General features: G+C 48.0%; 1 protein-coding gene across 2 annotated transcripts in view; it reads right to left on the reverse strand.

Annotated features, from left to right (window-relative positions):
* Positions 1-13,714, reverse strand: part of GAS2L1 (growth arrest specific 2 like 1) — a 70,524-nt gene extending 56,810 nt beyond the window's left edge. The window contains exons 1-2 of one of the 2 annotated variants that reach the window (XM_063144057.1): positions 13,620-13,714; positions 5,644-6,318 (exon numbers count right to left, since the gene is read on the reverse strand). In XM_063144057.1, the coding sequence (XP_063000127.1) occupies positions 5,644-6,294 (651 nt within the window). In that variant the 5' untranslated portion in view covers positions 6,295-6,318; positions 13,620-13,714. Of the gene's footprint in view, positions 1-5,643; positions 6,348-13,619 lie in introns of those variants that run through there. The other variant, XM_063144058.1, reaches the window with a different exon arrangement.
* Positions 13,715-27,993: the final 14,279 nt, after the last annotated feature.

The raw sequence follows: 27,993 nt of genomic DNA on the forward strand, positions 1-27,993 counted from the left end.
TACGGGGCTGATGGGGGGTGTAGTTCAACACATCCAGAGGGCGCCATGTTTGGGGAAAGCAGATTGTGCCTTTCGGACCAAGGTAACAGCAGAAACCCAAGAGTGCCAAAGAAAAAAAATGTCCTGACTCTCTAGCTCAGCCTTCCTCAACCTGGGGCGCTCCAGATGTGTTGGACTGCATCTCCCAGAATGCCCCAGCTGGGGCATTCTGGGAGTTGTAGTCCAACACACCTGGAGCGCCCCAGGTTGAGGAAGGCTGCAGGCTGTGGCATGAAACATTTGGCTTGGTCAAAGAACGTTGCATTGACAGAACATCCTGTATACTCCGAGCGCATCCTCCACCAATTCACGTCACAATGTTGACTCACATCAGGAATAACCTGGCAGCAAAATGAATGCCGCTATTCTTCTCAGGTGCACGCCAATCCCAGAACTAACTCTTTGCCGGGTGTTTTTTCGGCTTACTTGTTTGGACAGACGGGTAATTAGGGGCTCACATGTCAATATCGGGGCGGGGTGGAACAGCAGCCTAACCTTTCAGTCACATAATAATTTTGTGCCTCAAAGCAGCCATAAACATCCAAACCGCCCCCCCCCAAATACGTGAAAGCCGCTAAAGCTGCAAACAAAAATAAAAGACGTTTATAATAAAGCATCCAAAAATCGCACAAGTCTCTCTGCGTGTTTTTCCGCCGGCTCCAGAGCTCAACGCAACAGGCAGACCATCCCACCCCTCACCAAGTCCTCCAAGAATGCCGGGGGGCTCAGGAGAAAGGAAGGGGAGGTCTTGTCTAAAGGAATGCCTCCTCGCGTATGTAGCTGCCCGGACCCTTAGGTCGTCTTGCAAACCACCTTCGATAGCTCCTGTAGAGTTCTGACTGAAATCCAGAACAGATTCACCATCCACTGACATGGGAGCCACTAGCCTCTGCTCAAAGATACCACCAAATTCCAGGTTTTTTTTTCCAGCGAATCATCGAGTTGAAAGGGACCTCGATGGTCATCTAGTCCAGCCCTGCCAATTCAGGAAACCTGCGCCTACAGGAGCCCTGAGAGTTGGCCATCCAACCTCTGCTCAAAAACCTCCAACGAACGAGAGTCCACCTGCCCCAGAAGCTTCCTGCGCCACAGTGCGACAGCTTGCACAGCCAGGAAATTCTTTCTAATAGTATGTTGAAATCCCCTCTCCTCTTAATTCGAACCCGCTGGTTCATGTCCAACCTTCTGGCGCAACACAGCGACTTGCTCCACCAGCCCTTCAAATATTTGAAGTTGGCTATCGTGTCGCCTCTTCTCCACACTAAATATATCCAACTCCATGAACTTTTCCTCAGAGGACTCAGTGGGATGTGGTGGTTTGAGAGTTGGACTGGGACTTGGAAGAACCGGGTTCAAGTCCCCACACAGCCATGAGGCTCACCTGGGGACTTTGAGCAGGCCGCTGTCTCTCAGCCTAACCTACCTCACAGGGCTGTTGTGAGGACAGAACGAAAAAGTAAGAGGGTCATGTAAACCTCCTTGGATTCCTTGCAAGAGGAAAAAAGGCAAGATATAAACGTAATATTTTTTTTTAAAAAAAAATGACTCGGTCTCCCAATTCCTTCTCACCATCTTTGTCGTCATCCTCCATTGCAAACGTTCTGGTTTAACTATCTGAGTGATTATATTTAAGCCCGGCCCAGCCTCCAGGGAGCTACGGGTGGCACACAAGGTTCTCAGCTGCACCACCCCTGATTGAATCCTCACAACAACAACCCTTTGAGGTAGCTCAGGCTGAGAAGCAATGACCAGGCCAAGATCGCCCAGTGAGTTTCACGGTCGGGGTGGGGGTTAAGGCCTAGTCCAGCCCTGGAACCAGCACACCTCCGTGACTCACTCGCAGTGCCAGCTGACTGGGTAGAACATCGTTGGAGGCAGCGCCACAGATCTGATAAAGAGACGGGAAGGCAAGTCATGGGACGGAGGCCAAAAACACGTAAGTGAATACTGTGTGTTTAGGGAAAAGCAGCGTACAGGAGAAATGGCACGTTGCCCGTTGGCAAATATTTAATCCAACAGCCTGAAACAATAGGAAGAGGAAGAGTTTCCCATATCCGCAAAAGCAGGGGAGGCAAAGCTCTCTTTCAACCGGAGGGGCGAATTTCACTTTGCAGAAGCTTGCAGGGGCTGCATTCTGGCGGTAGGCGTGGCTAAAGACAAAGCGGGTGGAGCCCCCCCTCCCCCCCAAAAAAACCCACCAGCATGCCATATCGTGGCTTAGAGCTCTTACTGCCAAGTCCCTGGGCCTTAGGAGAGGCAAGTCAACATTTTAGAATTGGGGAGGGGGGCAAATTGCAGAAGGGGGAGGGGTCGGATTGAGGCCAAATCCGTCCCCCTGGTCTTAAGGTGCCCCACCGCAGCACTAAGAGCCGTGGCGCTAAATGACATTAACAGCCAGAGGCTACGATGTCAACCAGACAGTATGTTTGGTGTCAGGGCTGGCCCCACCATTAGGCAAGGTGAGGCGGTTGCCTCGGGCGGAAAACGCTGGGAGGTGGCAGCAAGGTGTGGGAGGAGAAAATTGCGGTCCACGGCGCTTTCCTTACACCCCATGAGCTAACCTGCTGCCTTCAGCTGTGGCAGGGGGTGGCATCCCGTTGTAGGTGTTGGAGAAAGACGTTCAGTCTGGAAGGAAGAGTTTTCTACGTGGAATAGAAGGGGGGGCATTGTTTTGTTCTTCTCCACAGACAGCGAAAGGTCTTGGGCCAGCCCTGTTTGATGCACCCAAGCCACAGGCCACACATTTGAATTCCCTGCATAGGCCCACCTCACAAACACCGGAAGCCCTCTCAGCTCAGTGGACAGCGTCTCACAATCCCTCACAGGCAAACCAAGCACCTCAACTGGGCTGTATATCTCTTGTGATTCTACAGGAGCGTTGAGAAGATGCATCCCAGCCTCAGGATGAATTCAGCCATTTTTATTTATTTATTATTAAAAAAACAAAACAGGTTTCTAGTCCTCATGACTGCAAAGATACGCAGCTGAAAGTGTGTGGGCAATGCTCCACCAAGTCAAAAGAGCCAGAGGAGCTTTTGAATGAAATGAGCAGCGCTCAAGAGGGCAGGGCTTCCGTGTTCTCTACAGCTCTTCGACCCTCCCCATGAAATGAATAAATTATGCAAAAAATAAAGAGGTCATTCAAATCGATGCGAATCGCATAATGTATCCAGGTCACAGAATTCTGTTTTCCGCGGCACAGAATTTAGACTGAAACCTAGCCTGAAAAACACAGAAACCTGAAAACCAGCATAGTGTCATGGTTTGAGTATTGGATTAGGAGCAGGGAGACCCAGATTCAAATCTCTACTCAGTCATGAAACACGCTAGATGACCTTGGGCCGTTCACGCTCCCTTGGCCTGACATACTTCCCTGGGTTGGTGTGAGGATAAAATGCACACCTTGTACACCTAGGAGGAAGGGCAGGATATTAAACGTAATAAATAAAGGCATTCTTGCCTCAGGGAAGGACTTGGGCTGGTACCTTTGCTGCCATGTTGCCTAAGGCACACCGTTGCCCCAAATTGAAATTGAGAGCCAGTGTGGTCTACTGGATAGAATGCCGGAGTACTCAAGAGATCTGGGTTCGAGTCCCTACTCGGCCATGGAAACCCACTGGATGACTTTGGGTCAGTCACCGAATCTCAGCCTAACCTACCTCACAGGGTTGTTGTTGTGAGGATAAAACGGAGAAGAGGAGGAGGACTATGTCAGTCACACTGCATTCCTCGCAAAAGGTAAGGCAGGATATAAATGAAATCATGAATGAATGGATAAGTGAATATGGCATGCTTAATTAATTCTTACCCTCCAAAAGATTCGCTACTGGGTCAGGCTTAATGTTCTGGTACTTGTGTACAAAGCCCTAAACAACTTGGGGCCAGGATACCTGAGACAGCGCCTTCTCCCTTATCAACCGCCGCTGCCGTCATCCAAGGGCGTGCCCTTGGTGCTTCCGCAAAGACCTACCATCCATCTGGAGCCCACCAGGGGAAGAGCCTTCACTGTGGCGGCCCCCCTCCTGTGGAATTCCCTGCCTCTGGAAGGCAGGCAGGCCCCAACTTTGTATTCTTTCCAGCACTTCCTGAAGATGCCATTGTTGCAGGAAGCCTCCCCATAACGACCAGCCGTGGTTTATTTTGCACTTCGTTTCTTTTAAAAATGTACTTTTAATGTGGTTTTATTCTGGTTTTATTCTTATTTTTATTTGTCCACCGCTCTGAAATTCTGAATGGGGAGCGGTATAAAAATATTGTAAATAATAATGTACTGTTAGAGTACAACGAGGTTACCCATCTTCAGGGCTGCATCTCTGCACGAGTAACTTGTCCTGATCTGGCATGCTCTCCGTCAGGAACCATGCTCAGAAATGCAGAACCAAACCGCCTCTAAGGCTGGAGAATCCACCCCCACATCACTGCAGTGGGGAAGCAATTGCATGATCCAACCACGCATAATCCAGAGAACGTTTGAAATGTCTAGTGCAACGAAGTAGCGAAGAGATCAACCGAAGAAATCAGGAAAGGTCTAGTTTGAATCTCCCATCTACACCCTTCACTAAGCCGAACTCTCAGGGCTATTCCTCATGAGGCGGTCAGTGCTCTGGATATACTTTGTGTTTCATCGCAGAATTGAGATCGTGCATTTCCTTTGCTGCTTTTCTACTACATAACCTCTAGGTGGCACTGTGGTACAGCGGAATAGTGCAAATACATAAGAAGAAAGCGTGCTTTCTTTTGCCAATCAGAAATAATACCCCCTTTCTCCCTGCCCTAAAAAAAACCCTCTCGGAAAGTGCGGTTTACAAATAGAAGCGAAACCGAAGGTTCTCAACGTCATCTAAAGAACCCACAAACAAGCACAAGGAGAGAATGACGAGCACACAACAAATGCCTCATGTAGAACAGCCCTCGTGCAGTTTCTCATTCTGCAAGAGGTGGACCCATGGCTTACAAGAAGGTCATGCACGAGAAGTGATCTGAAAACTGCAAAACACCGTACAGATGTTGAGAACGAGGCTAGAAGAGAGCAGGGCCTGGAAGAATCTGCAAAAATATCCTAGAGCAGTGGTTCCCAAAGTGGGCGGTACTGCCCCCTTGAGGGCGGTGGGATTACATAAGGGGGCGTTAAGAGGCGGCAGGAGGCCCCTTGAGGTGGTCTTTTCCGAGAAGCGCCTCTCCAGAAGGTCTTAAAACCCAAGGACATTTTTATGGGAGAAGGTAGTTTGGTCCCAAGCCATATAGGGGAAGAATCCACACATGTATTAATACTGTTTAAGAAGAGTCCTTTTAACGGTGATTTGAAATATTTCAAAAGCACCAAAACGCTAATGAAGAGATATACCCTGCATGGTGTGCCCTGCCACGCTGGGTGCAAAACAGAGGTGTTCGCTCTCTTTTTCCTCCCTCCCTCGGCAAGCCTGCGGTGGGTGCTTCCCATTTAAAGGGGCCGCGCGCAGGGGGCACTGGGCATGAGTTTGTGGAACCAAGGGGGCGGTTACCTGAAAAAGTTTGGGAACCACTGTCCTAGAGGCTGTCTTTTGGCCACAGAAACCCCCTCTGAAAAAACCACACAAGGTAAAACAGCTGGATGTAAGAACTCACCAGCTCATCCAGGTTCTTGAGGTCACACAACGTTATCCTCTGAGAGCGATTCGGGTAAACAGGAGACTCAGGCCCAAGTTCTTGGCTAACTTGCTCGGTCTCCATCTCTCCGTAGGCTATCTGGTCTCTCAGCTCCTCCTCGATCTCCTCCTCCATCTGAATAAGCATGGGTGCCAGCATCCCAAACTTAGAACCCTTCCTGGCTACCTCCAGGAGGCAAAGGATAAAGTTCTTCTCGTTCTTCTTCAGCACCAGGTCGTTGGTTTCGAACATCAGGACGTCTTGGATGCCCAGCTCCTGACGGCACCACTGGATAAAGTTGGAGATGTTGTCCCGGGCGATGAAGGAGCCGGGAACCACGTTTTTGGCCTGGAAGACCACCTCCTTCTGCGGGATCCTCATGCAAGCGGCGGCCTCCGGGCGTAGCTGCTGGAACTCCAGCGCGATGCGGTTGACGTTGTTGGCGTGCTGGCAGAGGTCGTAGCCCGTCTCCAGGACGTCCATGAAATTCTCCACCTGGACGTCGAGGTCGTAGAGGGTGTTGAGCCACTCGGCCAGGTCCTCCTTCATGGCGTAGAGGTACTCCTCGCTGGAGCGGAACGGGCGGATGCTCTTGGAAGCCGCCGACTGGATGTTGCTCTGTTCGGCCATCTTGCAGACTCTCGCAGGAGGTCACTGTTGGGGGAGGAGACGGGGAGAGACCGCGGATCAGAAAAAACAACAGAGGGAAACAGACCCATCCTGGACGGCACAGCCACAGGCTGAAATAACCCGGCGTGAACAAGGGTGCCAGCTGCTGACAGCGTAGTCCATATTTTTATTTATTTATTTATTTATTACATTTCTATACCGCCCAATAGCCGGAGCTCTCTGGGCGGTTCACAAAATATTGTGTATTGTCTTAAAGGAAAGGCAAGATTTAGATATTCCACAAATCTTGCAATCTTAGGCTATTTAAACAAAAAAACAGTCTCAAAACAGGCGTGGCAACTTGTGGCCCTCCAGATGTTCTTGGGATTGCGACGGCCATCAGCCATAAGTAACACAGCTAACGGGGAAGGCTGATGGCCGTTGCAGTCAAGCAACATCTGGAAGGCTAGAAGTTGCCCATGCCTGTTTTGGTAAATATTAGGTAAATAGCCTAATACTGCAAGATTTGCAGCATATCTAATCCTTGCTTTGGGAAAATAAATATTCAGGCTACCAAGTCATTCTCAAAATACTGAATGCATATATACCTATATTCTTTAATGGGAGAATGGGGCGGCCTCACCTAAAAATTCATTGCCCCAAGATTATTTCTTTAAAAAAAATATATAGACCAGACTTTTCCAAACTGTTGCTTTCCAGATGTGTTGGACCACAAGTCCCATCATTCCCAGCCAGGAACAACCCCCTGTAATTTCTCCTTTTTTTCCATCAGGCAAGGACACTAGAACTCAGAAGTGTGCCCCTGCACCAAAATGTTGCAGCGCAGAATGCTTCCGATCAGAGTTTTCGCATTCCATTCTATTCCACCTCCCCCATCCCAGTTTTCCATTTCCACTCTGCCAGTCATTCAGTCATCATAACTACGTCCACTGAGCAGACTCACCACATGCACTGTGCATAAGCTGTCTGGGGTTGGTGTGGGGGAAGGTTCCCTTTATTTCAAGGTTTGGAGAAAAGGATAATCCCAGATACGTTATAATCATTTCTCCACTGATGTCTATGAGCAGCTCTCACTTTAATCCCAGGTGACATTTTACAATAGCCTCTTAATGAGAACCAAAACCGTACCTATCCAGACAATGAGATGGTTCATACTACCCTTTTGTAGATCTATGTGTCTCATCCTCCTTTTCCAGCCACATCTGACCCACTTGTTATTTTCCCACTCAGACAGCCAACATTCTATCCTGTTGGGTCCCTGTGTGGTTTGGGGTGCAGGGTTCTCCGTTAGTTCCCCCCCACACCCAATGATCTTTGAGGCTTCTGCAAACTTCATGGTTACGGAGTCTGGTTTCTATCTCCTCTTGTGCTGAGGTGATGCAGTTGCGGTAGCAGCACCACAAGGACAGAACTGGAGGGAATTATGGCCAATCAAGATTTGCTTTAAAAACAAAGACACATTGGACATTTTACGCCATCTGAATGACCATCTTCTTCTAGATACACCCTGGTACTTTAAGATCATACAAGGGTATCACCTGAGGGAGCTACCTCAAGGTGCCCATTTAAGCTCCACTAACCAGGTTCAGGGCCTTTTCTGCAGTGGCACCATCCTGCCCTTAAACTCCATCTCAGGAAGATCACATGGCCACGTTGCTCCCGTCATTTAGGAAACAGAGAAAGACCAAGACATTTAGAAAGGCATTTCTCTCCGTCCAGGCATCGGGAGTTATTGATTTATTAATCTCTGCCCCTACGTTTATTGGTTTCGATTGTTTTCATGACATCTTGTTTTCAGATTGTTTTTTAAACGAGCAATTTGCCAAACGTTTTAATGATTTGTAATCCACTTCAAGCAATTGTTTACCGAGAAGCAGTATGGAAGTTTTAAATACATTTTGCAAGAGGAGGAGGAGGGATTTTTATTGGGTTCCAGAAGTATGAGGTTTGTTTCGCTTCCCTTCTGGTTTTTCTCTCGTTTTAAAGAAAACGTGCTTCCAATCTTACAACAGATGCAGAAAAATAAAAACAAAATCGCTACAACTGATTGCTCCAGAATAACCACGGTTGGAGGTCACTTTCTACCTCTGGCTGATTGACACTTCCTGTGAACGAAGCCAGAGGTGAGAGTTCAATGTGTCAACACCCCCTAGCAAAATTGGGGCTCCCAGGTTCACTTGCTTTTCCACGTGGGATGAGCCGTGAAGCATAAACAATGGGAGACTTGTTATCCCCTAGAGCAGAGAGATGAGCAAAATCTTCCAGATTTTGCCGAATTACAACTCCCATCATTCATGGCCATTGGCGATGCTAGCTGCAACTGATGGGAGTTGGCATCCATCGTCAACTGGAAGAACATACTTAGAATAAATGTTTGCAAAACTGGACAAAACAGGCATGTGGCAGCAATGGAGTTGCCTTATGCAGAGCAAGGTAGTTGCTTCAAACTCAGGATTGTCTCAAGGCTTTCAGTCAGGACAACTTTCCAGCCCCATCTGGAGAAGCCGGGAATCAAACCTGGAGCCTTCTGATTATTTATTTATTTATTTATTTTAAATAAATAAATTTAAATTTATTTTATACTGTATTTTGTCATTGTGCTTTTAACATGTTGGTTGTTTTATTATGATTTTAACTTTTGTGAACCGCCCAGAGAGCTTCGGCTATTGGGCGGTATAAAAATGTAATAAATAAATAAATAAATAAATAAAATAAATTATTACACTTATATACCTCCCCCATAGCTAGAGCTCTCTGGGCGGTTTACAAAAATTCTAAAATTGAGATAAAAACGAGTATACAAAATTTAAAACTCTAAAACGCAGAACATATACACATTAAGCATTAAAAACCGTTAAAAAACTAAACATGTGGGTGATTAAGATGTGCCGCCATATGCCTGGGCAAAGAGGGAAGTCTTAACCTGGCGCTGGAAAGATAGCAGCGTTGGCGCCAGCCGAGCCTCGCCAGGGAGATCGTTCCATAGTCTGGGGCCACCACCAAAAAGGCCCTGTCCCTCGTTGCCACACTCTCTCGGAGTAGGCACCCGGAGGAGGACCTTAGATGTTGAACGTAGTGACCAGGTATATTCACGTCGGGAGAGGCGTTCCGTCAGGTATTGTGGTCCCAAGCCGTGTAAGGCTTTATAGGTCAAAACCAGCACCTTGAATTGGGCTCGGAAACATACAGGCAGCCAGTGCAAGTGGACCAGAGCAGGTGTTACACGGTTGAACCTTCTGGTTCCCGAAATCAATCTGGCCGCTGCATTTTGCACGAGCTGCAGCTTCCGAACCGTCTTCAAAGGCAGCCCTACGTAGAGCGCATTGCAGTAATCTAACTTGGAGGTTACCAGAGCATGGACAACTGAAGCCAGGTTATCCCTGTCCAGATAGGGGCATAGCTGGGCCACCAACCGGAGTTTGTAAAAGGCACTCTGTGCCACTGAGGTCACCTGAGCCTCAAGTGACAATGATCATGGACTCTGCCACTGAGGTAGTGGTACCTGCCCTTGTTTCCCAAACTTTTTTTGTTTTTTGCCTGTGAGAGGTGCACCAGTGTGTACACGGGGAATGGGGAGGGAGAGCCATGGGCCAAGGATGGCAACAAAGGAGAGGGCCTTCTCAGTGGTGGCTCCCAACTGTGGAACGATCTCCTCACTAAGGTCAGCCTGACACCAACATTGTCATCTTTTGGGCGCTAGGTTAAAACTTTCGTCTACTCCCAGGCATTTGATGGCATACGATGGGGCTTTTAAATATCTGTTGGTGTAGTGGTTAGAGTGTTGGACTGGGCGTCGGGAGATCCAGGTTCTAATCCCCACTGGGCCACAGAGGCTCACTGGGTGACTTTGGGCCAGTCACAGACTCTCAGCCCAGCATACCTCACAGGGTTGTTGTTGTGAGGATAACATGGAAAGGAGGAGGACTGTGTGTGCCACCTTGAGTTCCTTAAGGAGGAAAAAGGGTGGGATATAAATGTAAGTATATTATATATATATATGGTCCCAGCATTTTATTGCTAACATTTTTTAATTGTTGGTATGTTAAAGGTTTCATATTACATTGGCATTATGTTGCATCGGGGGGTTTGCCGTTTTTGCTAACTGCCCAGAGAGCTTCGGCTATTGGCATTATAGAAGTGAAATTTTAGAATGTTTTTAGGATGTTTTAAAGATGTTTTAATCATGTATGGTATGTTTTTAATCAGTTTTTAATGTGTATTTTACATCATGTTTTTATACTGTTTGTTTTATACTCTGAATGATCTTAGTTTTTGTGAACCGCCCAGGGAGCTTCGGCTATTAGGCGGTATAAAAATGCAATAAATAAAAATAAAGAATAAAATAAAGAAAAGGGGAGAAAAGCCAGCTAAAATCCTGGGAAATTTTTCCAGCTCTGGATCAGCCACTTTTTAAAGGACACGATTTCAAGTCATCGTCCAAAGGGACCAATGGGCATCTCGGCCCCAAACCGCAGTAAACAGGAGCAGCCGGAGTTTCCAGGGAGGCTCAGGGGGGGGGGATTTTCGGTTGGGAACTCGGCCTGGGGCCATGCCGTGCTTTCGCTTCTTTTCAGGTGCCTAAACAAATTTCTTTTGGCTCCTGTCCCTGAGTCCGAAGAAAGATGACTCATCTCGTGTATTCAAGAGACGGCAGTTGCTGGGCTGCCTTTCCCATTCAGAGCCTGTGAACTCTGGGGAGGGGAGGGGAGGGCGTGTGGGCAACCTCTTTGTACCCGTCTTCTCTCTCTCTCTCTCTCTCATTACTCACACTGTCCCAGTGCTGGGAAAAGCCATGGTCTGGAACATGGATCTCAAATGGCCAGGGTTCCATTGGAGAGACGCCTCCAGCCTCGTACTGAACACCAGCTCAGGACTCAGCCCTGGGATATGTCGTGGAGGGTACGTCTGAGCGCATGCAGAGTGCCCTTCAATAACCATAGCTAGCTCCTGCAGCTCTGGGGCCAGAGGAGGGGCACAGCAGGCGGGCAGCCTCGGATTTCGCTCTCATGAGTCCCACCCTGAGTGTTCTGCTTAATCCTCTGGTTAGAGACCCCCTGTGCTTAGAGAGCTTCTTTTCTGACCCCCCCTCAATTGAAATCTAGCCTACCTACATCAGCCTCTCTCAGCCTAACCTACGTTGCTGCGAGGATGAAATGGGAAAAGCTCCTGAGCAACTTGGAAGAAGGATAAACATGTTAAGACGTCTGGCTGTTATTTTAATAATGTATTAGTTTTATAAGTTTTAATTAGTTTTATGTATTTTATAATATGTTTGTATTCTATGTTGTTCCCCGCCTCAATCCAGAGGGAAAGGCAGGTAAGAAATACATTTATTATTATTGAAACTTATTATTATTGAAACTAAGGAGACCAGCTAACTTTCCCCCAGCCAGGAGAAAATGAAAGGTGTAGTCCTACACATCTGGAGGGCACAAGGCTGGAGAAGGCAGACAGAAGCCAATTTGGCCCTGTCTCCTGTTTCCAACAGTGGCTGGCTAAGATGGCCCTGGGAAGCAGTCCTTCTCAGTGGTTTCACCACGAAGCTGGCATGATGAGATAGACTTCCCCTGAACATGGAGTTTCTAATTAATTAGCATGGCCAAGAGCCTCCAATAGATCCACCCTCCGTTAACCTATCCCACCCAGTTCCTTCCTCAAGCTACCCAAACTACTGGCATCAGTCAGTTCTATGCGCGGTGAGCAAAGATCATCTGTGAAGTCCCACAGGGGATTGTCTACCTTGGCTCTGGAGATACCGGTAACAACCTCTACTGCGAGATATAAATGCTCAGGGGAGTTTAGGGCTGGGATAACACAGGAAAGTGGCAAACCCACTGGCATAAGCCCAGGTCAGACCCCAACCAAGCAAGGAAGCAGAGGTCTGATTTTCAGGGGGAAAGGGGTGTGGGGGAAGGCAAATGTAACCTCAAACCACACACACACAGACCTCCCCACAAACTCTTTTCTCCCAGCTGAGCTCATTTCTAGAATCAGAGTCCAAATGAAGAGAAAAGCACCTGGCTGGACATACTCAGGCAAGATAAGCCCCAGAGCATGAGGGGCGGGGTCCCGCTCTCCACCTGCGCAGACGTTTGCTCCCTCTACGCGATGGGAGAAGGCCCCAGGCGAAAGAAACAGGTCTCCGGCCACCATCACAACTCACTTGGCTCCCCACCAGGTGGGTGGCCGCACCTGCAGCCAGCCCAGACCCACGATGACTCAGGATTCAGTTTTCAAAGCTGTCATTCGAGCAGGAAAGACAATCCTGAGGCCGGAACTCAACAAACCCTGATAAGGCCAAAAGGAACCAGATACACCTCTGAAATCGGGGGGGGGGGGAGGAAGGAAGGAAGCCAAAAGCCCAAACCATAGCTTACAGCTGATTCACACACGCAGCAGCGTTATGATTCATTCATCAAGTGGTGGATGGCCCAGGTCAGGGAAAGCCTTAAGGACCCTCTCTTCTATCCACGCGCCATGTCTTTCGGGGTTCATACATGCAGGTTGACCGCTTGATGACCGGATACTTCGGCTGCTGCCAGTTTTGTTGTTTGTTAGGGACTGCTAGGTTTTAAGAGGTTTAATACATGACACACACACATCCTCGAAACCCTCAGGGAGGAAGAGCAGGGTGTAAATGGGTTTTAAATACATAAATAATGGCAACATTTAGCAAGGGCTTGACCCAGTGAATGAGATCCTCACAGTTATGGCACCACAGTTATAGCCTTCCCCAAGCTGGGCTCCTCCAGATGCATGGGATGGCAACTCCAAGACATCACCAAAATGGCTATGCTACCTGGGAATGATGGGAATTGCAATCCAAGACATCTGTAGGGCACTGGGTTGGGGAATGGTGCTGTACACCCACCCACCCACCCACCCCCCCACACACAGAGAGACAGAGGCCCTTTCTACACCTAAGGATTATCCCAGGAAAATGGAGGGATCATCCCTGCCTGCTTCCATGATCCCCTGTGTGGCATTTGGATGCACAGGGATGACCCCGTGACAATCCCAGGGGGAAAAAGGCAGGTGTAGAAACGGCCAGAGTGTTTTTCAGTGGAGTCGCGGAAGCAGCTGTCCTCACCTGACGACTGTATACTGGGGCAACTAACTGACTGTTGAGTGTCTGAACTGAATCCGTTGAAAACACACCACGCTGGAGGTGAGTGAAGCAACATGGAAATGCGACGAGCGACGACTCTGTCCCTACGGCTTCCAATGTCGGACCCGGGCCCACAACTAGCGGCCACCGAGGCTCACACGCTTGCCCGCAAACTCCGTCCCCACCGGCTTGCCTAGCCTACCTGTCCCAGGCTCACCTGGATCACCATGATGGGCTTGGGGCTCCCTTCTCTCCAGATCCGGGCGGGACGCTGCCGAGCGGAAGAGTCAAGGTGCCATTACCCGTCATTCCGGCCCCACGACGACACAGACCCGCGGCCGGGAGGGGAGGGGAGGGGACGCGCCGCTCAACGCGCCCAGCCCTCCAAGCAGCAGCAGCCACGCGTCATGCCTCTTCCCGGCCTCCTTTCCCACGTGCGTCTCGCTCGCTGTCCGGGAACTTGGCGCGCCGCGAAGGGCTCGGCGTCCGCGCCGCTTGGAGGACTCAAGAGCCCATTGGATCCGGATCCTGGAAGGCGATCCGAGGCCGGGAGGGGGGGGAGAGAGAGATGCAGCCGGGCGACCTGGAGCGGGGGGTGGGGGGCTCGTGGAGACGGTGGGGGGCGCTCCCCACCCGGGGTCCCCCGGCGGCGCCTCTCCAAAGCGCCGCGCGCCCTGGCCGGCCTTCTGCCCGGGAAGCGCCCCGCGGCCAGCCCCGAGCCTCCGCCTGCCGCCGGGGGAGCAAAGCCTCCTACCCGCTTGGTGGGAATTAAGCGGCTCAGCCGGGAGAAGGAAGAGGTGGAGCCGCCGCCCGGAGCGCAGGAAGACCAGCAGCGCCTTTGCGCCAACGCTACGGCAGGCTGGGCGCGCCGGGCTGGGAGACGCCGCCGCCGCCGCCGCCGGGGCTCAGCGCCTCCATCGCCTGTCGCAGCTGCACCGGGAAAGACGCGGGGCTGTCGGGAGCAGACCCGGCCCCTCGACGCCGACGCCGACGCCGCCTCCTTCCCGCTGCCGCCAGCGGCGCCTTGATCTCATCCGGATCAGGAACGCGAGCTGCCCAGCCTGCTGCTCCTCGGGGTCACGGCTGCCGCGGTTCTCCGGAGGGAGAGGGGAAGAGAGAGAGAGAGAGGTGCCGGGGCTGAAGCCGGCCAGACACAGGCAAGGTTGCGTAATGGGGAAGCCCTGCCCACACGGCTCTGAAGGGCGGGGCGGCTCGTGGGAAAGGGGGAAGGCACTCTGCACGTGCTCAGGGGCGCTCTTTGCTTTTTTCCCGCCCCTAAGCTCCTGTCTCCTGAGGTGAAGTCCTGGCTCGCCTTAAAGAGAGACCGGCTGAGTTCGGACGACGCGCTAAGCAACTGGGGGCTAATAAGAACAGAAAGGGAAACAACCTTTGATTAGCGGCGTGTCGTCCGAACTCAGCCACCCTCTCAGTGGCTGGGAGGGAGGGATAATAAAGACAATTTCCTCGCGCCCCCCCACTTAAACTATGCAAGAAGATGTGGCCAGACTTCTGTAGAAATGTAATGGTTCGCCCTAAACCCAGCAGTGTGGGAGCGGGCTCAGTAGGTGGCAAAGGGGAATCGCTCTGTGCAAGCTCAGAGGCCCTTACTGTGACTTGAAGGGATGAAAAGCTGGTGCGGATGAAGCCTCTGTAGCCCACTACGTTACCCTGGATAAATAAAGATCATTTCCCCAGAGTTTGTTTGAAATATTAAAATCATAATGGAAGGGGGTGTGCTGAGGGGATGTGCACTCTGCATGTGACCAAAGATGACATCATAATTATTAATAGTATTGTTATTATTAATAACTAAAGTGGGACCCGCAATAAAATGTTGCAGCGTAGAGCGCTCCTGTTCACCACTGCACTCAGCCAGCCATACCCTTTTTTTGCAATACTCCAATACATTCCCCCCCACACACCTGTTTTTCACCCATCATCCCCAAGTCAAACAACATTCTATGCCTCTTGAGCACTCAGTTCAGTGAGCTATTTCGGGAGAGGGGGGAATTTTATTTCTCACTCAGTTTTCCCCCTAAAGTCTTTTTTGTACTTCTGTAAATCATGGGGCTCCAAGGCTGCTGATAGTTCCCTCATGGGTGGTGCCATTTTGGCTCACCTCTGAACACCAGAAATATGGGAATGTGGAATGATGATTCTTTTTGTAGCTGAGAGCATCATCACACGGGGAAAATCGTGTTTGCTTACCGTCGCTTCTCCGCCCACGCATTTGTCCCTCATTACTTCCTCTTTTGAAAGAGGAAGTAAACAACGTACGCGTGACCCATTCAGTGGGCCGTTCTGATCCCGCTGCTTCTCCTGTACACAGCAGGAGATGGCGGCAACTTCCGTATTTAAAAATATGTCGGACTTACTGGGGTGTTCTTTTTGTCACGCGAAAAAGGCTAGAAAGGGCAGGAGGCATACGGGAGGCTGCCGACATCATGAGAGGGACCCACGAAAATCTGTGAGGGCCCTGTAACGAGTGTGCAATAAAACGCTCATCTGGATGGAGCTCTTTTAATTCGAGCTGCAATGCAAACTTGCCTGTGCATCGGATTGCAGTTCCTATGTAGCTTTGTTGGGTGGAAGGAACCCTGAAATTTGCCCAGGAAATTATTTATTTATTTATTTATTTATTGCATTTTTAGCCAAAGCTCCCTGGGCAGTTCACAAAAATTAAAACCATTCAAAGTATTAAAAAAACCAGTATAAAAAACATGATATAAATGTAAAAGCACAGCCAGGATAAAATCAGCAGCAGTGCAGGAATACACATTTAAGATACAAATTTAAAACAGCCAAGTTAAAATTGAATTTATAGACTGTTAAAATGCTGAGAGAATAAAAAGGTCTTCACCTGGCATCTGAAAGACTATAGTGTAGGTGCCAAGTGAACTTCCTTCAGGAGCTCATTCCACAGCCGGGGTGCCACAGCAGAGAAGGCCCTCCTCCTGGTAGCCACCTGCCTCACTTCCTTTGAAAATGAGGATGGCATCCCCAGCTAGCATTTGCATTCTAGAATAAGAGGCGCAGCAGTTTGCACTTGCCAGAAATGTGGGTTCACTGCCCCATAGAAGCACTTCCTTTCCCCTCATTTCCAAAAGAGCCCGTGTGGTAAGGAAGGTAGAGTGTTGGACCCTGGGAGACTTGGGTTCAAATTGCATGTCAGCCACAAAAGCTATCAGGTGACTGGCCCAATCTCCATCTTAACCTACCTTGCAGGGTTCTCTTTCCAAAGAGAAAAATGTCATAATTATTAGAGGACTCAGGCCATCATGCAAAGCAGTAAGAGACGGTGCTGTGCAAATTGTCATCGGCAATTAAAGCTCAGGGTTCAATGTAACCTTATTTACTCCTAAAGCCTATTTAACTGGTATGAGCTTATGTTTATGGGCCATCTTCGTTAAGGGCACAATCCTGCGCATGTTTAGAAAGAAAGGAAAAATCCTACAGCTCCCAGCATCCCTGGGAACCAGCCGTGCAGGCTGGGAATTGTAGGAGGGTCCCCCCCCCCAAAAAAAATTGCACCCTAACATTTGTATTTATGAATAGATGGAAGTGAACTGACAAATTTATTTAGTTCGATGAATTCATTTGCATGGATGGAATGAAAGAATAAGCCGAACCCAGAATTAAAATAAAATTTGGAAGAAAAAGAGAGAGACAGTGGAAGCGCTGCAAGGGCTTGCACTGAGCTTTGGATGGACAGAATGATGTCTTGAAGATCTGGCCCCGTTTGTTCTGGGATGCATTCCAGTGCAACACCTTGACATTGCAGATCACCCTCAGACGCGGCCTGGTTTAGCCGTGCAGCTTGCAAGGCCCTTGGCTGGCTGGCTTTTCTGTTCCTCTTTGATTTCAGGAGCAGGAAGGCGGGGGAAATTCATGCTTCCCAATTGCTATGGAAACCCCCTGGTCTTCTCTCACCCTCCGAGAAACACACAAATAGAGGAAAAAGCAGAGAAGAAAAATATGCATCCTCTTTTATTTTTAATTCTTTACTTGGAATTTGGAATCGGTCCAGCAAGGCCTAGAAAACTATGGCACTTGGGTGTTTAAGGATACAGCGGTCCTTTATTTCTCTGCTGGTCTCTTTGACGGCTGCTCTGCATTTCTCCCAAGAAGGGGCTGCAGCTGATCTGGGGCGGGCAATGACTTTCGTGCAGAAAGCCCGTCGAAAACAGAGGTTGACTAAAAAGGCTGGAAAACTTCTCAGGCTGTGGTTGGAAATACGCAGCTTCTCTGAGCTCATTCCGTAGAACAGCCTTCCCCAACTTGGCACCCTCCAGATGCGTCGGATTACAACTCCCATCACTGGAGAAGATGGGTGTCGTAGTCTGGCGGGCACCAGTTTGGTGAAGTCTTCTGCATAAGATATGTGTCTATGCAATACAAGGGGAGCGCTAAAGAACAGCCATCACCCCGCTGCAGAAGTGTGGCAATTATTTCCTGATTTTTTTATTCAGATCTTGCAATCCTACCTTTCCACTGGAAAAATAAAAGCAGCCGCCGCACCCCACAAGACAGCTAACAAATCATAAATGTATTTTAATGTATTAACTCTGTATTTTAACCTTATATCAATTTTGCTGCATGGCTTTATCCTGGTTGCGCTTTTTATACTGTATTTCGTAATTGTGCTTTTAACCTGTTGGTTGTTTTATTGTGGTTTTAATTTTTGTGAACCGTCCAGAGAGCTTCGGCTATTGGGTGGTATAAAATGTAATAAATAAATAAATAAATAAATAAAAATAAACAAATAAATAAAATAAATGTCAATCCCAAGTGCCTGGTAGTTATCAGGATCAGAGCAGGTCTGGGGTATGTATGAGTGGTTTCAACCTTTTCCCGTGAGGAAAATCACCCTTCTGATGCGACTCTTCTGTTTTGCAGGAAGGGAATTTCCTCAGGATGGCAGGCAGCAGGAAAGGGTTAAATTCCCCCTTCCCTCCATGTGACCATTGCAATCCAGATAATTCTGGATTAAATGTAATGTAATAAATGTAATAAATAAATAATAATATCATTTTCCATCATATGTATCATTCATATAAAAAAAGGGGGGGGAGAGAGTTATACAAAGGTTTCAAGAAAAGCAGACCATATCCGTCTATTTATCCACTTGCAAGTTGCGTCTATTTAAAACCCCCTTTCAAAAGTTGGGGAACCCGGCTACAGAACATCCACGTTTGCACTAACAGCAAAGAAAATTAGAGCAAACTTCCTTGGTAGGTTGGAGGAACTTGGAGCCACGCTTCTATATTGCATTGTATACATATTCCTCTTTTTACTCTTTATACCTCAGCTGCTTGAAGCAAAACTCCACTTGTCACGGCCTTTTGCTCATACAAGAAACAGATGCTGATGATTCTCATCCGTGGTAAAATAAATACTAAATAATTTAAGGAGACTGAACGTCTTCCTTTTGCATCGCATGACCCTTTAATAATTCACCACAACCTGTCACACAAGACGCAAAGAAAGGTAAGCCAATACCTTTCGGCAACCCCACCATCTGTTGATGGAAAAGTGGGCCCGTTTCCAAATTAACGCAGAAGGCCTCACCTTTCATGGAAAAAAGATGACCTCCTCAGCTGTCATGGCGATGCTATTGACTAATGCCATCTTTACCACACTTTGGGCTGGGGCAAGAAAGAAACTGATTTTTACAATGAAAGGATCCTCTGGACTAGGGCTGTGCAAAGACTGCCACGATTTGCTTCAGATCCCGATTCAGACCTTCCGAATCGAGCCCGATTCGCATCGGGATTCGGAGCCGAAGCGATGCACAGCCCTACTCTGGACACCCATCGGTTGAGTCTCTGAATGATTTGCCTCCTTGTAATCAACCTCCACTGGCGGGGAATAATTCTGTACCCGGGGGTGATTGGATCACTATGTCATTTCCCATGCAGAAGACTAGTGGAAAAATCTGCCCTAAGACACTGCCTGCTGTGTCCCTGCATTAGTCCGTGTTCTGGGCTCATCTCTTGCCCATCAAGGACTCACGCCCATCAGTGATTCTTGCAGAATCAAAGAAGCTGGGCTCCTCTGAGGATTGATACTTTTTACTTTAAGGGTGAAAGCCTCTGCATGTTTAGACAGCAAAAAAAAAAAAGTCCTACAACTCCCAGCATCCCCCAGCATAGCTGGGAATGTTGGGAATTGTAGGACTTTTTTGCTGTCTAAACATGAAGAGACCTGTGCTAAAGGTTAAGTGGGCCTTCAATTTTAATTCAGAAAAAAGCCCTTCGCTATCAGTACTTTGAGAAATACTCAGCTAATGCTTCTGGGATCTACTTTCAAGATCCCCTCAGGTCCACCAACAAGAGCTAGGTGCAAAATACATCCTCTAGCAAGCAGGCGTACACTAAACATTCAATAACAGGGCGCCTCTGGTGCTTGGCCCACGCGCTTGTGAGCGGTACCAGAACCAAGCTCACAAATCCGTTTGCACAAATCTATTCCTGTCCCCCAGCCGGAGTTCTTGATTTGAGCAGCCTAATTTAGGAGGAGGAAAGAGGTTTTGTTGTTGATGTTGTTAGGCAACTGGGGGTGAGGAGCAGAAACGCTTGCTGATCTACAGCAAATCACCCAGAGATCTACCAGTACATCCGGATCTGCCTTCTGCCCTGCCCTAGATAACTTATCTGTCTGTAAGGAGAAAGCAACACAGCCCACTGCTGAATTCATTCTTTTGCCCTGCCAATCACTGTAGTGAAATAAGGTTTGCTAATTCACAACTGGTGACCCATAACAAAAACGGTGCAACATATCCCCGGCTCCTAAGAGGAGTGACTCCTGTTCAGGACTCTGGATAGCCTGGTGCAGAAAAGGGCAACTAAGGTGATCAAGGGGCCGGAGCATCTCCCCTAGGAGGGAAAGTTACAAGAGCTGGGATTGGTTTGTTTGGTGGTGGGGGAGGGGGGGTAAACATGATAGAGGTGTACAAAATGATGCCTGGTGTGAAGAATGTGGATAGGGAGAAATTCTCCCTTTCTCATAATATTAGGACCCGGAGTCATCCCATGAAGCTGATTGGTGGGAGATCCAAGACAGATAAAAGGAAGTCCTTCTTCACACAGTGCATTGTTAAACTCTGGAATTCACGACCAGAAGATGTAGCGATGGCTGCCCATTTGGAGGGCTTTAAAAGGGAGGTTGGATCAATTCCTGGAGGAGAAGGCTATCAATAGCTACTAGCCCTGATGGCTAAGTGCTACCTCCAGTATCAGAAGCAGTAAGCTTATATACACCAGTTCCTGGGGAACATGGGTGGGAGGGTGCTGTTGCACCCATGTCCTGCTTGTGGGTCCTTGGTCGACAGCTGGTCGTCCACTGTGTGAACAGAGTGCTGGACTAGATGGAGCCTTGGTCTGATCCAGCATCAGGGCTCTTCTGATGTTCTTATGACAAGTTACCCTGATGTGATGCATCTGTCTGTAGGAAAATGTTTCCCTACTCCTGGCAAATGACCACCTTTCTTTTGTCTGATCAAACAGGTTTCACAGGATTTCACAGGGATTCCCAAACCTGCAGGACCTATTTCTTCAAGGCAAAAGCGCAATACCCCATAGAGAAGTCAGTGATCCCTCTTTCAAACTGCCCTCTGAAAACACTTCCCTGCCCCCCCCCGCTCCCCGTCTGCAGTCTGAGACAACGGATGATCTCATCCTGCCCTCCTGCCTGTTGCACAGCAAAGTTGGCTACGCTTTGTCAGCGGCTGAGTCATGTGCTCATTGTTCAGTTTGAACGTTTAAAGCACAAGACCCCCCCCCCTCCCGCAAAAAACAAACAAACCCAGCAGCTGAACAAAGCTGGAGGGATATGAAAGAGGCCCTGATACTAGGAAGCAAGAATCAGCTGTAGCGTTTCTGCAAAGTCCTCAAATGCCCTTCCTGTTAGCCTGTCAAGAGGGAGGCTGAGTTTCCAAGCCAGCAGGATGTGAGCTGGGTTCCCAGACCATCATCAGGGTGAATATCACACTCCCACACCAAACACACTTTGCTCAGATGCTCACTTTTGTTGCTATTGTTCTCGCGATGTTAAAAATATTCCTATATAAAAAATGTCTCCCCTTGCTCACTTTCTCCTCCTAAGCTAACCAATCCCAGCTCTTGTAACCTTCCCTTCTAGGGGAGATGCTCCAGACCCTTGATCACTTTATTTATTGCTGTTTTCAGCTCATCTTCAATGTGGAAGTGAAGCAGAGAGCAGAGTAACGGTACATGATGGTAGGGAAATATGATCCCACTCACCTACCCTGTCCTATGATACTCTTTCCTTGGCCTACCCTGTTCTATGTTTCCGTGACACTGCAGCAGCTCAACTTCAGCGCCACCTACAAACTCCTTTCATGCATCACAGCACATCATTCAAGTGTTATGAGAAAGGATAGCAAGTATCTCCTTACCCACTTTCTCGCCAAACTGGGAGAACGAGCATTGAAATGGCAAATATGGTTCAACTTAAGTAAGTGTAAAGTGACGCACATTGGGGCAAAAATAATAATAAAATAAATCCAAACTTCAAGTATAACCTGATGGGTTCTGAGCTAGAGGTGATTGACCCAGAATGGGATCTTGAGGTTGTGGTGGACAGCGCGATGAAAATGTCAAACCACTGTGTGGCTTCTGTGAAAAAAGGCAAATTCCACGTTAGGCATAATTAGAAAAGGAATTGAGAATAAAATTGTCAGTATCATACTGCCTTTATATAAATCTATGGTGCGACCACACTTAGAATGCTGTGTACAGTTCTGTTCGCCACACCTAAAAAAAGATATTGCAGAGCTGGAAAAAGTCCAGAAAAGGGCAACAAAAATGACCAAGGGACTGGAACATCTTCCTGGGATTGTTTAGCTTGGAAAAAAAGGAGGCTATGAGGAGACAGAGGTGTATAAAATTATGTCTGGTGTGGAGAATTTATTTATTTATTTATTTATTACATTTTTATACCGCCCAATAGCCGAAGCTCTCTGGGCGGTTCACAAAAGTTAAAACCATAATAAAACAACCAACTGAATGTGGATCAGGAGACATTTTTCTCCCTCTCCCATAATACTAGAACTCAATGGGGTGATCCCATGCAGCTGATTCACAACCGGTGACTACCATGACAAAGGCTCATTACGACAGGCCTGTCCGCGGACACTCCCTGCTCCAGCTAAGCGCCACCACTTTATGAGCCTGAGGGGAGGGACAAACACCACCTTTCTACAAACTATGTGGAGAAAGGGGTTAAACAGGAATTATTTCAGGAATAAAATAATGTGCTGTGAATTATATGTGCTGATGGTGAAGTAATGGCAGAACGGGTGTTATATGTATATATCTGCAGATGATAAATGCCAAGGAGACACGTGGGATTTTTGTGGTAGTAAAACAAACTGAATAAAAACTTATTTCGATGTTCACAAACTTTGTTTCATAATAAAATTTTTCAGACCTCTCGTCCAATCCTTTCTCTTTTCTCATACACGCTTTCCTTTCTCTCTCACACCTTCACTCTTGAACTTTCTTTATTATCAGGATTGTTTAATACACACCAACTGACTACACACTACACTCAAAAGACAACCCTCTTTACCCTGATCCTCTAATTCTCCCCTTGAACCAAAGTACTTTAAAAACACCCCCCCCCCAAATCACCCCAGTCATTCCCTTATATATCCTCCTCCCCCCTCCTAAGATATTCAGTCTCCCCCCACTCAGGTCAACATTCTAAACACAATAGACTTACAAATTCTAGACATACATTAGGGAACTGACTTGTGGGGTGTAATGCCACAGTGACCTATAACAAAAACAGTGCAACATATCCCGTCAGAGGAGCGACTCCTGTTCAGGACTCTGGATGGCTTGGTGCAGAAAAGGGTAACTAAAGTGATCAAGGGGCTGGAGCATCTCCCCTAGGAGCGAAGGTTACAAGAGATGGAATTGGTTTGCTTGGGGGAAAAGGGTAGACAAGATAGAGTTGTACAAAATGATGCACGATGTTGAAGAATGCGGATAGGGAGACGCTTTTCTCTTTCTCCCATAATACTAGAACCTGGGGTCGTCCCATGAAGCCGATTGGTGGGAGATCCAAGACAGATAAAAGGAAGTCCTTCTTCACACAGCGCACAGTTAAATTATGAAATTCGCTACCACAAGATGTGGTGATGGCCACCCATTTGGATGGCTTTAAAAGGGGGTTGGATAAATTCTTGGATGTGAAGGCTTTCCACGGCTACTAGCCTGATGGCTATTTGCTACCTCCAGCATCAGAGGCAGGAAGCCTATGTACACCAGTTGCTGTTTGTGGGTTTCCGTTGGGCAGCTGGTTGTTCAGTGTGTCAACATAATGCTGGACTAGATGGACCCTTAAGAGCCTCGTGTGGCGCAGAGCGGTAAAGCAGCAGTTTCTGCAGCTGAAACTCTCCCCATGGCCTGAGTTCAATCCCAGCAGAAGCTGGTTCTCAGGCAGCTGGCTCAGGTCGACAGCCTTCCATCTTCCCAAGGACGGTAAAATGAGTACCCAGCTAGCTGGGGGAAAGGTAATCACGGCCGGGGAAGGCAACAGCAAACCACCCCGCTATAAGGCCTGCCATAAAACCGTCAGCGAAAGCTGGCGTCCCTCCAAGAGTCAATAATGACTCAGTGCTTGCACGAGAGGTTCCTTTCCTTCCCAGATGGACCCTTGGTCTGATCCAGCAGGGCTTTTCTTATGACTCCATTACCAAGGAATTTAGTGGTTATTTGCAGCTAATTAGTATATTGTAATTCCAATGACAGTACTAATCCAACTATTCCTCCAAAGAGCTCATACACAGTGTGTGTGTGGTGTGTGTGTGTGTGCATGCACACAATCACTTTTAGCCTCACAACAACCCAGTGAAGTAGGTTAGGCTGGCTGAAAGTCATCCAGTAAGCTCTGTGGCCAAGAGGCGATTTGAACACAGCTCTTCCCAATCGACGTTCAACATTAGCTGCTATAGCACACCAGCTTAGCATTTATTTACTTTGTTTATTTGCATTATTTACAGCTATGAGTATAATTAAGAACTTCATGAAAACATAAGAAGAGCTGTGTTGAGTTAGAGCAAGAGTCCAGCTAGTCTAGCTTGCATGCCTCATCATAGATGGGGTGGAGCGGCACAGGCAGTGATGAGAAGGGGGGGGGGAAGCTGAGTCCGGAGGCTGTGGGGGGTTGAAATTTAGCCCCCTGCAGGGGTATCGCCCTTGGCAGAAACCCAGCAATTGACAGCCTTGGAGGACACTCAGATCCACTGCTCCAAACAGGTGCCGTGGGCCCTTTCATTCTCCCCTTTCTGCCTACTATAGTGTTACGTGTTTGGGGTCAGTCTAAATTACCTCCAGGGACCCCTTATAACAGTGTCTTTGAGTAAAAGAGATTGAGGATTTCCCCACAAACACACACACACTCACACACCCTTCTGTCCTGCAAGACCTGAGAGTAGGGTGACCATATGAAAAGGAGGACAGGGCTCCTGTATCTAGAAAAGGGAATTTCTGCAGGTGTCATTTGTATATATGGAGAACCTGGTGAAATTTCCTCTTCATCACAACAGTTAAAGCTGCAGGTGCCCTGCCCTCTTTTAAATCTGGTCACTCTAGTATAGCTCCTGCAGCTTTAACTGTTGTGATGAAGAGAGAATTTCACCAGGTTCCCCATATATACAAAGGACACCTGCAGAAATTCCCTTTTCTATGTGACTGTTAAAGATACAGGAGCCCTGTCCTCCTTTTCATAGGGTCACCCTACCTGAGAGGGTAGAAGCAAATGAATCTGGGTGAATGCTGGACCCAAAACAGAGCAGCTTTCGTCTTGTGAAGCTGGGTGGGCTTGGAGTTGGGTCACTGTAGGCTGGGTTAGGGTGACCATATGAAAAGGAGGACAGGGCTCCTGTATCTTTAACAGTTGTATTGAAAAGGGAATTTCAGCAGGTGTCATTTGTATATATGGAGAACCTGGTGAAACGTCCTCTTCATCACAACCGTTAAAGCTGCAGGTGCCCTGCCCTCTTTTAAATCTGGTCACTCTAGTATTGCTCCTGCACTTTAACTGTTGTGATGAAGGGAGAATTTCACCAGGTTCTCCATATATACAAATGACACAGGCTGAAATTCCCTTTTCTGTGCAACTGTTAAAGATACAGGAGCCCAGTCCTCCTTTTCATAGGGTCACCCTACCTGAGAGGGTAGAAGCAAATGAATCTGGGTGAATGCTGGACCCAAAACAGAGCAGCTTTCGTCTTGTGAAGCTGGGTGGGCTTGGAGTTGGGTCACTGTAGGCTGGGTTAGGGTGACCATATGAAAAGGAGGACAGGGCTCCTGTATCTTTAACAGTTGTATTGAAAAGGGAATTTCAGCAGGTGTCATTTGTATATATGGAGAACCTGGTGAAACTTCCTCTTCATCACAACCGTTAAAGCTGCAGGTGCCCTGCCCTCTTTTAAATCTGGTCACTCTAGTATTGCTCCTGCACTTTAACTGTTGTGATGAAGGGAGAATTTCACCAGGTTCTCCATATATACAAATGACACAGGCTGAAATTCCCTTTTCTGTGCAACTGTTAAAGATACAGGAGCCCAGTCCTCCTTTTCATAGGGTCACCCTAGGCTGGGTAGAGAGTAAATAAACCACCACAAAAGAAACGCCACATAAGACTCCAGTGCCCTCTTCCTAGGAAGCCCCTGCAAGTTCACATCTCCCAGGCCTGGGGTGCAGGAGCGCAGCAATAGACTCCTCCTGATGTAGCGCCTGGCGAGAGCTTGCCCTTCTGCAAAGAAAGGCCCTGCCGTTTTGCTGCTACACATCTGGCCCTTAAAGTCATGGCCTATTCTTTTTTCAAAGGGGAGGAAAAGCCAGCTGAAGGGAGCGGTACCTTAGGAAATGCTACCACCTGCTGTTGGGATATTGGATGCAGATGAGACCGCAGGCATTTTTTCCTTCCTTCCTCACCATGCTAGAATCCAAGGTCATCCCATGAACGACGGGAGATTCAGGACAGACAACAGGAAGGATTTCTTCACACAGCGCATAGTTAAACTATGGAAATCACTGCCATAGGAGAGCCAGTGTGTGTAGTGGTTAGAGGATTGGACTGGGACTTGAGAGATCCAGGTTCTAGTCCCCTGCTCGGCCATGAAGCTCACTGGGTGACGTGCCAGAAGAAAAACGCCGGGAAATAAATATGACAATAAAAATAAGTTTTTAAAAAGGATGTGGTGGCAGCCACCAGCTTAGATGGCTTTAAAAGGGGATTACACAAATTCATGGAAGATTTGGCTACCAATGACCACGAAGAGTGTATATCTGAAAATGTAGGACAACACTTTATGCATCTGATGTAGTTGACTTGAGTCCATGAGAGCTTACAGAAGGAGTGGGGGATTTTTTGAACCCTGCTCCCTCCTGCTACCTGCGGCAAACCCCCTTCCACTGTGCCCATGACCTGCAGAACTTTGCAGTTCAGAAGTGAGTGCCAGAATTTGCTTTTCTTTTTCCTCCTCCCTCCCCATCCCCCTGTCCTTTTGTGTTGTGTCTTTCAGATTGTAAGCCTGCGGGGTGGGACTGTCTAATTTTGTAAGCCGCCTTTTGAGGCTTTTGGGGTAAAGGGCGGGATAAAAATGATATAAATTCCAATCCAACAAGGGTTTCAGGGCAGGACGGATGGACGGACAGACACACACACACACTCTTCATCTGTTTGTGGACCAAGAGCAGAATGGAGCCAAAATGTGATTCTTACCCATTTTAAACCTATTCAGAAGTAATCGGGACCAGTCTCTGCAAGCCTACTCAGAAGTAAGTAGGCCTGAATCAATGCTCAGCAGGTGAATGCCCATATCTTCAACCAATTGTAGATCAGAGGGAATAGCTTTTTTCTGCTGGGGGAGGGGGCAAGACCGGAGGAAGAAGCTGGCAGGCAGGATGAGGAACCTTGTGGCCTGTATATGGTTGGGGGTGATGGGAATTGTAGTCCTAACACATCTGGAGAGCACCATGCTGGGGAAGGCTGGCATGCAGCACAGTGCTGCCCAGGGAGCGCTGACAAATAGGAACGACTCTACTTGCTTCCAGACACTAGGAGGCGATAGAGAACATGCTGCATGGCTAACAGCTGCTTGACTGTCTCACCCCCATGTTGTCTTGTAGCTTCCTCTTCCTCCTCCCTCTTGCCTTTGCAACAAGCACATGCTATGTGCTTCTCTGACAATATATGTAAAAGCACTAATAAAATAAGTTGGTTTGAACTTCTTTTTAAACTGGCTCTAGCCAGTGTTCATTGCCTTGAATATTAAATGCTCCGTTGCCACGCTTACTCTCTATATAAAGCAACTCTGCTGTGAGTCACATCAGACTTTCCAACAGATGTAAAGGGTAGAATGGGTGTGTGGGGAGACTTGTAAGGCTCCTAAACTAAACCTACTTATGTGCTAAACTGGCTTCTTCTGTTCCTGCCTCCTCCTCCACATCATCTACTGGAGAGAGAAAAAAACCCACTGCTACCATTTTGTTATGAAAGGATAGAGCACAACCCTTCAATTATGAACCAGCAACAACGAGGCCTTTTATTCTTAA

The sequence above is a fragment of the Elgaria multicarinata genome, chromosome 18 (assembly GCF_023053635.1).
Source record: "Elgaria multicarinata webbii isolate HBS135686 ecotype San Diego chromosome 18, rElgMul1.1.pri, whole genome shotgun sequence".
Lineage (NCBI taxonomy): Eukaryota > Metazoa > Chordata > Lepidosauria > Squamata > Anguidae > Elgaria > Elgaria multicarinata.